Source organism: Lepidochelys kempii, chromosome 21 (assembly GCF_965140265.1).
Source record: "Lepidochelys kempii isolate rLepKem1 chromosome 21, rLepKem1.hap2, whole genome shotgun sequence".
Taxonomy (NCBI): Eukaryota; Metazoa; Chordata; order Testudines; family Cheloniidae; genus Lepidochelys; species Lepidochelys kempii.
Window position 1 is genome coordinate 1469323 of NC_133276.1, and position 12087 is coordinate 1481409.

The 12087-nt window shown below is 39.9% G+C and overlaps 1 protein-coding gene across 7 annotated transcripts in view; it reads right to left on the bottom strand.

The window, feature by feature from the left end:
• The window catches only part of MAGI3 (membrane associated guanylate kinase, WW and PDZ domain containing 3), a 211945-nt gene that overhangs the window by 39929 nt on the left and 159929 nt on the right, over positions 1 to 12087 (bottom strand). For all 7 annotated transcript variants that reach the window (XM_073319477.1, XM_073319471.1, XM_073319470.1 and 4 more), the window contains 3 exons: positions 10155 to 10763; positions 7499 to 7530; positions 3308 to 3464 (listed from right to left, as the gene is read on the bottom strand). In XM_073319477.1, the coding sequence (XP_073175578.1) occupies positions 3308 to 3464; positions 7499 to 7530; positions 10155 to 10763 (798 nt within the window). The remainder of the gene's footprint in view (positions 1 to 3307; positions 3465 to 7498; positions 7531 to 10154; positions 10764 to 12087) is intronic.

Consider the following 12087-nt stretch of genomic DNA (forward strand, 5'->3'; position numbering starts at 1 on the left):
GTAATGAAGTGACCAAAGAGACTGAAGTGTTCTCCAACTGGTTTTTGAATGTTATAATTCTTGACATCTGATTTGTGTCCATCTATTCTTTTACTTAGACACGGTCCAGTCTGGCCAATATACATGGCAGAGGGGCATTGCTGGCACATGATGGCATGTATCACATTGGTAGATGTGCAGGTGAACGACCTTCTGATAGTGTGGCTGATGTGATTAGGCCCTGTGATGGTGTCCCCTGAATAGATATGTGGACACAGTTGGCAACGGGCTTTGTTGCAAGGATAGGTTCCTGGATTAGTGGTTCTGTTGTGTGGTTGCTGGTGAGTATTTGCTTCAGGTTGGGGGGCTGTCTGTAAGCAAGGCCTGGCCTGTCTCCCAAGATCTGTGAGAGTGATGGGTCATCCTTCAGGATAGGTTGTAGATCCTTAATGATGCGTTGGAGAGGTTTTAGTTGGGGGCTGAAGGTGACGGCTAGTGGCGTTCTGTTATTTTCTTTGTTGGGCCTGTCCTGTAGTAGGAGACTTCTGGGAACTCTTCTGGCTCTGTCAATCTGTTTCTTCACTTCAGCAGGTGGGTATTGTAGTTGTAAGAATGCTTGATAGAGATCTTGTAGCTGTTTGTCTCTGTCTGAGGGGTTGGAGGAAATGCGGTTGTATCGTAGAGCTTGGCTGTAGACAATGGATCATGTGGTGTGGTCTGGATGAAAGCTGGAGGCATGTAGGTAGGAATAGCGGTCAGTAGGTTTCCGGTATAGGGTGGTGTTTATGTGACCATCGCTTATTAGCACCATAGTATCCAGGAAGTGGATCTCTTGTGTGGATTGGTCCAGGCTGAGATTGATGGTGGGATGGAAATTATTGAAATCATGGTAGAATTCCTCAAGGGCTTCTTTTCCATGGGTCCAGATGATGAAGCTGTCAGCAACATAGCGCAAGTAGAGTAGGGGCATTAGGGGACGAGAGCTGAGGAAGCATTGATCTAAGTCAGCCATAAAAATGTTGGCATACTGTGGGGCCACGCTGGTACCCATAGCAGTGCCTCTGATTTGAAGGTATACATTGTCCCCAAATGTGAAATAGTTATGGGTGAGGACAAAGGCACAAAGTTCAGCCACCAGGTTTGCCGTGACATTATTGGGGATACTGTTCCTGAGGGCTTGTAGTCTCCCCCCCACACTGTTCCTCAGACATTCTTGTCAACTGCTGGAAATGGCCCACCTTGATTATCACTACAAAAGGTTCCCCCCGCCCTCCTGCTGGTAATAGCTCACCTTAAGTGATCACCCTCCTTACAGTGTGTATGGTAACACCCATTGTTTCATGTTCTCTATGTATATAAATCTCCCCACTGTATTTTCCACTGCATGCATCCGATGAAGTGAGCTGTAGCTCACGAAAGCTTATGCTCAAATAAATTTGTTAGTCTCTAAGGTGCCACAAGTCCTCCTTTTCTTTTTTAGATATTTAATAATGAGCTCTTCAGTCTAGTACAGAAAGGCATAACATGATCCAATGGCTAGAAGTTGATGCGAGACAAATTCAGACTAGAAATAAGGTGTAAAACTGTTAATGGTGAGAGTAATTAGTGATTGGAACAACTTACCAAGGGTCGGGGTGGATTCTTCGTAACTGAAAATTGTTAAATCATGATTGGATATTTTTCTACAAGATCTGCTCTAGGAATTATTTTAGAAAATTTCTATGACCGGTGTTATAGAGGAGGTCAGACTAGGGTCACAATCATCCCTTCTGGCTTTGGAATCCATCAATCCATCTAGAGTTCATCTCAGACAGGACCATATTTGACAAACAATTGAACTATCTAGTTTACTTCAGCTGCTTAGAATTAGAACATCTTCGAATTTGGCAAGAACTCCTCAAAAACATTACAAGATATGGTGCAGCAATATACTGTGAGTTCCACCTCTCATCATTTCAAATTCACCAAGATATAACTTCATATATGACTTGATATACAAATTTCCTATCCTACTTTCCAATCAAGTCTTACTAACTAACCCTCAATATGTTAAATTGTGCATTTGCCTCCACTTTGTTTAGTTTAACTCTTGTTTTTGCTCTTCTCTATGGCTGCTGCTGTCTGTGGTTCAATTGTTAAACAGGACACTTTTTCTGAGTAACTAGAAAATGTCGTTTCATTGTGTCGCAGCGGCATATGAGCCCGTCTGTAGCCGAAGTAAATTCAAATTTCAATGAAGCATTTCTTAAGAAATGTCTTACAAGGTATCTTTGCAGGGCTGGTACTATCCAATTCTCAAAGCTCATGTTTGCAAAATTAGAAAAAAGTGCTGATAGGGAAAATGGAAATTAAATGTTGAAGACAGTTTTCTAATATTAATTAGGTCAACATCAGAGAACCTGACTGCTGATTTCCTATTTCATGTATGAAACTTATTGCTGGGTAATAAGTGTTACGGAGGGAAAATGTTAAGGTTAATTTTCTCTCAAGTCAGATGTACTGAAAAGAAGCAGCAGCTTATTGCGGTACCAGATTAAGATAAAGTACAGATGTGCCATACTCCATGCCCTGGCTTAGGAAAATGAACTTGTGTTTGTTTTTCCTGGGCCTCCAAAGTTACCGCTTTATCCAGAACTAACCTTTTAGACAAACAACACAAATCTAATTAAGAGCATATTTATAGCATTTCAGTTAAGTGCTATATAATGAAATGTATGGTTGAAACACTGCACTGGGGAGAAAGTTTGTTTACAGTGGGAAATTCACAGGCAACAAGCCGTTTGTGACCTTGGTGACACTGCTATGCTTCATTTGTAGTTATATAACAGTTTATTTTCATGTTGCAGCCCATCTGCTGACACCGTATCCCCCTTATTTACTATAAAACATATTCTTGATTGGTCATTTATGGGGGTACTTTAATCCCTACCAGCTCACCCAGGAGTGTATTTTATATGGCATGTTTGGCATGCCAAATGGCTTTGGTTTATCCATTGTATACTATTACATTTAAAATCATAGCTAGGCAGCAGTTCTGTATCTGCACCTGTTCTCATACACCATTTGTAAATCTTTGCTAGTAAACAGACTGTGTTATACACACAAAACAGACAGACTGCTGAGCTGTGATTTCCAATGGAATCATTAGCTAGGATATAATCACACAAACTACTATGGTCATTTTACTTCCTCATAGTCTTTCTAAATATGCCCTGAGGAGCACCAAGTTTAAAGACTTGTGTTTACAAGTGGACACACATGAAGGAAATGCAGAACACATCCTGCTGTGCTACAGCACATTCCCAGCATAAGAGGTCTGTGTACTTACGCTTGTCTTCAAATACTGTCTTAGACTTCAGATAGACTTCTGAAGGGTCGAGTTTTGGAGAGCCTGACCTCACAGCAGCAGGTGGGAATGGCATAGGCTGTGGAATGGAATCACTGATAGCTTCTAAGCTTCCTGAATTCTCTTGCTTATCTGTTTTCTGAAACAAAAAAAGCAGAGTAAGAAAAGTATGTTAAGTTCAAAATTATCAATAAACAGGTGAGAAAAAACAGTAAACTTGTAATGCATGGCATGCAACTGCATAATCTACTCCAATTCAGTCCAGCTTCTCCCTGTAAGATAGGGGTTTCCGATCCTACTGGGAGTATGCTTCTGTTCAGCCTGTTCAAAACTTGAAAAAACGACAACTCTTCTACTGGAGAATGGGCCTGGAAACAAAGTGTTTGAAGTGGCTCATGCCCAGAGTGTGAGCAAGTGTATGTAATTTCCCATATACACTGCCCATATTGTAACTCCTCTTGTGTCCAGTGCTATTTGGTACACACAACTGAAAAGAACTCAACATACACAGAGTATAAGGCTTTTATTTTTCTCCCTTTACTTGGTAATAAGGTTGTGGATCTCAGAGATCATCTTTTAGGCTGACATTTCCCAAACTCTGGTCTGCATAACACTGCAGGTGGGCTGCAGAGAGCTCGCTGGTCACAAGGTGCTGGTTCTCCAAATTCCAAACTGCCAAATTGCATCAGAAAGCTAAAAATACATTAAGTTCTTCTCCAATGTCAGTTTTCCTTGTAAGTATTTGCTGCATTTATCATAGGAATATTAAGCAACCATGAACTGTAGAAGAGGTAACTATGCAATTGTGAACGGGAAAGGTGGTGAACACAAGCCACTATTAAAATGCATTCCATGCTATGAAAAAGTTTGAGTCCATGGTCTACATTGCCCCAGTCAGTCAGTTTAAATTACACTAACTACAAACTTCATTAAGTGGTCCTTGAACATAACAGCTGATTGATTGCTTTCAGAGTGAAATGCAGGGAGATATGTCTATAAAAAGAGAATCTTCTTCCGGAGAGTCACTGAACTATGTTAATTTCATTTGTTCCATCTGAAGGTGGAAAACATCATCAAGGATTCTCTTCTAGGTTAATTTGGCTGCTACAACTGAAAATAATTTGAGTATCTATCTTGAAATCTTGCCCCGTCACGGAGGTGCTGATCTCTGAAAAGTGTACAGATGGACATCATAGAGATAAGGAGTTCTGCAGCTACTTAACTTCTGCAAGATAATGGCAACTGAACACTTTCTACACTAACTCATTCAAACTAGAAAGTAAGGGATTAGTGCACGTGAAAAAGCATGAACTCTCTCAACCATTTCCTCCAGTGATCAGTGTCAGGTTTTCAAAAGAAGTGGATCTGTTTAGCACGTCTAACTTTTGTAATGAATTGGAATTCACCAAACTGTAGTAGTCGAACAAACCCACTGAGTGGTAGATAGAGGCACTTCTTCTGAACATCTGAGCTACGAAGCTGCAGTAGAGAAAACAAATATCCACCTGTGTTCTAAAATCTGAATCCTAAAAGAACCCTGAGATACAGCAGGAAACCAAGGGATAAGTTTAAGGTTGATTTTCTGATGTCTTATTACTTGTCCTTAATGGTCTCTGCTAAATCAGTGCTCCCAGTTTCATCCATTTGCTGCACCCTGGAAGTTTTTAAATCTAGAGCCCTGTTCTAGTTTCTATGCAGAACCTCAGTATTGGTTAGCGCAGAACTGAGATTTTGATTTTGCAAGCAAGCCAGGTTCTGCTCGTTTGCCTCTCTCTAAAGTCGTGTAAACAAACACCACCTGCTCAGAAGGAAATCTCCCTGAATAAGAAGGAAAATATTCAGGAGGAATTAAACAAAGTTAAGAAACTTGAAACACTTAGAATTCCTCCCTTCGATGTTATAGCAGGAAGGACTACAGGTAGAAGTGACATTACAGCCATCTCTGTGGTTTCAAATCCTCATTTCCAAAGGTTGATACAGCAAGATGACTTTAAATGTTTGCTCTAGGCGGAAAAGTCTCCGTGTGGCAGTGCATGTGTGTGTTTAACACAAACAAAATTAGGTTAGACTCAGGTCTGCCCCTTTGAGAGCAGAAGAAAATCCCCCAGAGGATTCAATAGTTTGAGACTTTTTACATGTTTATAGACATAAGACTCTCGCCTTTTTTAACTGAACTAGCTCACGATGTGAATTAATGCCACTGAGCATTGGGTTTCGTTCAGGGAAACGGTGACTGCACATGCACTGTAATGTTATTTCCTAAGTATTTTTAGGAGGTCTGCACATAGTGCATTTTTATATTGCAAAGTTTTTATTCAGAGAATGTCTTTTTAGCAGCTATATTTCTGCTTAGGAATTAAATTAGCAATTTTTTGCAGTATATGCTCTGTTTTAAATGTGGAGAGCTGACATCCTCATGTTATCTCCACTGTTAACTGTCAGCAACAGCCTTGGCTTCAGGTTAGAAATGAATTAATGTATTTGCACAGTGCAACCATGGTGGAGAAAGAATTTACTTCTATACCTTGGGAATGGAGATTTTGTTAAAATGCAGTGAACTGCAATGCACAAGAATTCTTCTTGCTGAAATGACTCAATTCCTGAAGGCTTCCCCCCCACCACCACCATTAGAAGGGCATACAATGAACCCCATGCTGAAAAGCAGTCTCTTCCACAACATCATAATACAGATCCCTATTAACAACCATTATTCTTACCTCCAGTGTATTTCATTAAGCCAAAGGCTGTACAATTTTCTTTCCACCAGATCCAATTTAAATCAAAGATATTCCTAGTGGACCAATCTTTTGCAACCATGAATATCAGAAATACAGTCACCTTGATGACTCTGGGAAAATATAGACTGCCCATTCAAACACAACAGGAATGGTGACAAACTAGGCATTCAAGTGGGGAACACTGAAGTTCATTTTTGGAGGTTTCTCATAGAACAAAACAAAATTCTCCCAAGAAAGTAAAATGCAAACTTATAAAAGAAAATTTGAATACACAATGCAGGCAATTAGCAAGAGAAAAATGAAACTTTATGTGTTGTTTTCCCTTCAACAGCCATTCTGACAGCCTTTACATAGGGAAATTAATTTGCGTCAGGCAACAAAGCTTTGATAAAGAATAATCACTGCAGACTCCTACAAGGAGATCAGGGTGAGAGAGCCGGTTGTGAAAATGGAATAAAGTAAGCACATGGGAAGATGTTAAACTATGGGTTTACTTATTTTTAAAAAATAAATACATGTTTTCAGGTGAGGTGCAAGTGTCCAAATCTGAGAACATGAAGACATTGAAGTTACAATGCGGCGTTTACCTACAGACCACCAATGCTACTTGCAGCCTCACAATCAAGCTCTTTTGCACCTTACTTTTTCTTCCCTGAAACACGAATCCTGGAAATGATTCCTACTCTGATAGTGAGAGATGACTGATCCAGCTTCTCCTTAAGTAATGTAGGTTCTTTAAAGAAAAGTCACAGATGTGCTGAAGGCTGCTTTGTTTCCTATGTTGTCTATCAATATAAAAAACCCTACATTTTGAAGGAAAGAAAGCAGAACCCACAATAATCAAGTTATTTGAGTTCCTAGACAGGACACACAAAGGCAGCTTCCCTCTCTCTCCCCACTAACAATCACTGTCAATGAAATGAGGATCCGTTTCATGTACCTGATGTGATGTGCATAATAAACTATGATCCTTAAGAATTGATCTTGCTTATTCCCATGAGGTAGAGAGTAAATATAGAGAATTTCACCAGATACACTGGAGATCTGTTTGTGGCCAAATAGCATTTTGAAAAAATTATCTTTAGAGAGATAACAAGCAGAACCTCCAGCCAAACAATGAGAAAAAAAAATCAACAGCAATCTGTAACAGGGTAACTAAAAACCACAGACAGCCTGGCATAGACTGTAGGAGCCCCCTGCATCTTGTATAAATGGTCTAGAGATCACAGATGTGTCTATTGTAGCACACTCAATGCCTGTCTGGCAATCAGAGGACACCTGTGCCTGAACACACAGAAGAACTCACGGAGCAGTAAAGTTAGTTAACAGGCTGCCATGGAGACCCATGAATCTGTTATTGTGTGCCTGAAAATCAAGTCCGTCCATCCACACTAAACACAATAAATATAATCATGTGGATGACATCAATACTCACCACTTTGGCAGTTTTAGCAGGTGAAGGAGGACCTAAAGAAAACAGAGGAAAATATCTGAATATAAGAAGCAACTTTAATGATTAAAAACCCACTATTTTACATTGAACAGAGCCAATAAGCTCAGCTCTTATTCTTGGCTTGCAACTGATCACTGTACATTCACTCCCCTTGTGAAGGCACAAGGTTTGCTATATGTTCTATAATTCTTTTAAAATTCTCAGTGAATATTTACTTGGCCAACAATATCAACTAGCAGAGGTCCCTTAAACTGCAACTAACAGCACTAAAATGAAACACCACACATTTCTCATGCTGCCAGGGCCTGTGGTTTGAGGATACATACTCCAATTAATGTGCTGAGGCAAGTTAATGAGTTTGGCAAGTAGAACATTATTTACTACCAAAGAAATCTGATTTTTTCCCCTCATTGCTAGTCAAACTGGAAATGGTAACACTAATATTGTGAAGACTTTGGTGTCTTTGCAAATGTTAGGCATGTGTTTTGAGGTGGTTTTCCTGAGGCTGGAAGAAGAGCCTGAAAGGGGCTCTGAAGGGTCACATCTCACCTTGCAAACAAGTTTCTATAATACAGGTCATCACTAACAAGGCTCTGTTATGCTTCCCACAGGGCCAACAATGCTGAATCTCTAGTAGCTTTCTAGATGGAGATATATTAATAAAAAGGAGATGTCAATGTGACAGTTGGCTTGATCTTACAGGCTCTGACCCAAAAACTATTGAAGTCAATGGGAATCCATTTATTTGTTTACTGGGCTTTGGATCAGGCCCTTGCCTATTCTTCTTTCCACATCACGTTAATAGGAATTAGGCAAATGTGTTACTTGTCTCTCTACTTTTAGTGTTTTGTTTGAGCAGTTGGCAGATATGGTTATAGTCACTAGTACTCATGGTCTATTCAGGGTGGTGAGGGTAGAAGGGGGCTTTCAGGATTGGTGACTAAACTGACTACACCAGCACGGTCCACTCTCTCAGCACAGTGTCCTTCTTACCCTTTATGACCACTAGTCAGCATGGAAGAAGCTACAGTTGAACTGAATTCTGCCCTCCCAGCATGCAGAAATGAACACTGGACTTGATTTCTGCCTCTCAGCAGAAAAGATGTAGCTTTATGCTGGTCTCCAGCACACTATCCACAGAGTATTAATAGGTAGTGAGCCTATACCTTACACTAAGCCCTAGAGGGGAAGTGAATGTTGTGTTTGTTTAGTCAGGAAAAGCAAATCAGATCAGCATTTTTCCTCTCAGTGGAATGCTAAAATCTCAACAACACAGCAAGATGGGCATAAACAATGGTATAGGAATGATATTTTACTATGGTTTATCTGCCGCACTGAAAGGTGCTGTCAGGGTGTCCAGAGAAGCGGAGAGAAACAAAAGAGTGAAGTAGATAAAAGTTTCTCAAGATAAAAGAAAAGATGCCCCATTTGCATAGAATACTCACATGAAGAACATTCTAGAGTTCATTCCAATAAAAACATCAGCTGCTCAGAAACAGAGAACAGAGACATCCCTTAGGAGTATGATCTGGAGAAGAGAACTGGGAAGGGGGAATTCTTGGTTCTCTTCCTGACTAAGCTGAATTACTGTGTGACCTTGGATAAATCACTAACTTGTGGGTCTCCGTTTGTTCAGAGACACCAGGGGGCAGAAGGATTAATTTGTTAATGTGTGTAAACAACATTATTATGAATAATTAAGTGTTTTGAGATGCTTGGACAAACTAGGCCATATAAATGCAAAGTATTATTATGGTTACTGCATCTCATATCCTCAAAAAGGGCCAATTATTTTGTGGGCTGAGATTATATAGTGTGCATTAGCAGCAACCGCTGTGGGGGTCTTTGATAAAACAGCCTGTGCCCATTTCCTTTATCTCTGTTGGCAACATAAAGGGTGAGGTAATGTCAGCAAGATATCTTATGGCAGCAAAATGCAATGTACTCAGTACTAAGTCACTATAAGTAATACCAGTATGAATAGTCTCAGGAATCAAACAACAGATATAAAAAAAACAGAAGAATAAACAAGTTGTAGAGGGCACCAATGAGCTCATTAATAACCAGGAAACTGCAGAGAAAGGATCCTGTCTGGCAGCCATCAGACTGAGCCTTCTGGCAAATGCACGCTAATTACCAGTTAGTCTATGGGGAGAGGAGACGTTCTGATCTGCAATGAACAGCAATTAAGAGAGATAAATACACACAAAAAGGAGAACTTTCCAGAGTTCCAGGTGGCAAGGCCAATGTTACCTTAAAGATGCTTCCCTCCAAGACACCTGTGATCACCTTCATAGTATAAGCCAGAGTCTCTGGACCACCCTCAAAAAGAGAAAGAAAAAGCCCTATTCCCTGCTATCTTCAGGTCAGACTGTGGGATGTGCACCTTTGCCCTAATATTTCCTGAAGAGCCAGAACAGACTACATTCAGCAGCAGTCTACAATCAAATCTGCAGTAAAACATAAAACTAATAACATGCTCAATACCAGAGGCATGGTTTACAGCTAGAGCAGGGTAGAGAATTGAGCTGACAGCCCATTTTCTACTTTTTAAAGCTTTGTACAGTAAAGCTTAGATATCACCTTCTAAACACCTTCATATCAGGATAAATTATAATAAAGTTTCATTCCTACCCACCTCCCCTTAAGATAAGAAGTGGGACATTGGCTCCCACTGGAAACTGCTTCAGCACCTCCACCACCTGCAGATGTGTCAAGTTCTGCACATTCTGATGGTAAATCTCTTGGATTACATCCCCCTTCTGAAGGCCAGGGCACCACTGGCTGTCTAAAATCATCTTCACTTTTTGCCCTGTAGGGCTGTCTGCAATTGCAAACCCAAATCCTTTAGGGCCCTTGACCAGAGGAATAGTGATTAGTTCTGGCTGGGAGCCTCCTGGAGTGGATACGGATATCCTCTGTTCCTTTGGGTCCATGGAAGGGCTGTTCAGGCGACCATTAACCAAAATGTGACCCGGTTTCCCATTTTGGTCTAAAATGACTGTTCCAGGTATTAAATCTTGGCTGGTTATGCAGAGATCTCCCTTGGTCATTGGCTGGCCATTGATGATGGGTGTAGCGGTAACAATGTCTACAGCAGGATCTTCGTTGTCGTCAGGAAGCGGGTAACCGCGACACAAAGTCATATTCACATACTGGTTGACAGGAACTAGCTGAAACATCTGAACAACATCTGCATGGGTATGGCCAAGGACACAGCTGCCATTTATGTCTACAATGACATCACCTGTTATAAAAATGAGTTCAACATCATTAAAATCAGAAACTAAACCATATCTACTTTTCAAATATTCTAATCTAAGGCGCAGAATGAAACACTGACCACCCCCTTAGTAACTACAAAGCAAGTTTATGGGCAATTATTTAAGATATTAATGAATAGGGGGTCATGTCATTCCCCTTAGCCATATACTACCAGAAGGCTAAGATTTTTCTCTTAGTTGAAATATAGACTACTAAATTAAAAAGACACTCTTCTAAATATATAAAATGTAATCTGCCAAAGATTTAGAGAATGACACTATATGGGCCTCAGAAAAGGAAACAGTGCATACATTAGTGAAAGTAGCTGTCTTATACTTTAATTCATGTTATACAACAGTCTAAACTCAATCCAGAATGAATCAGATTTTTTTTTTGGTTTCTGTTGGATTGGCTAAACTTAAATTAAGATTCTACACACAGTTCCCTGAGCGCCTCTCTAAATTTTGTATTTTGCTTTTGCTTTGACTGAAAATACATTCTCATCTGTGCATATTAAATAGCAGCAAGTGTTACATCTTGGAAGTCTGTTTCAGCATGTGTACATTTTTGAGCATGGAAATATTTCCAGTGAGTCGTAAGGTAACTCCCTTCTCTTCATGTGCCAATATATATTTATGCCTGTATCTGTACTTTTCACTCCATGCATCGGAAGAAGTGGGTTTTTTACCCATGAAAGCTTATGCCCAAATAAATCGGTTAGTCTTTAAGGTGCCACCGGACAGACTACATGACTACTCCTCCGACACTTAGGCTTCTTTGTCTCCAAAATAATAACTCTTATATAACAATAATTATAATATGTACAGACATACCATTTTTCATATGAAGATGTGAAAGCACTATACAATAATGGTAAGGTACTATCCTCATTTTTACATATTGGGAAAATGAAAGACAAGAAAAGTAGCTTGTCAAGGTCAAAGAACAGGTCAGCAGCAGAGTTACGAATTAGTTATTAAGTTCTTTTGTTATTTGAATTAGTATTAAAGTTAAGTATTAAGTTATTTTCTTACCAGAACAGTAAGAGTGGTTATCCAATACACAGAGGTATGGGAACACATCTTAGTGAAGGCAGTATAAATTATAGGTTCCAGAGACAAATTTAATTAAACCAATGTAACTAATATCCACAATGTGCTTAATTCCTCACATTGTGCAGGGTTTTCTCACCTCTCCTGCCTCCCCATTTGCCCATTCTGTGTTGCTTTATTTATTCCTACTGCTGTTCCGCTGTCAGTTTTAACATTTGGCATTTTACTTTTGGCAGCGACAATTCACAACATAGA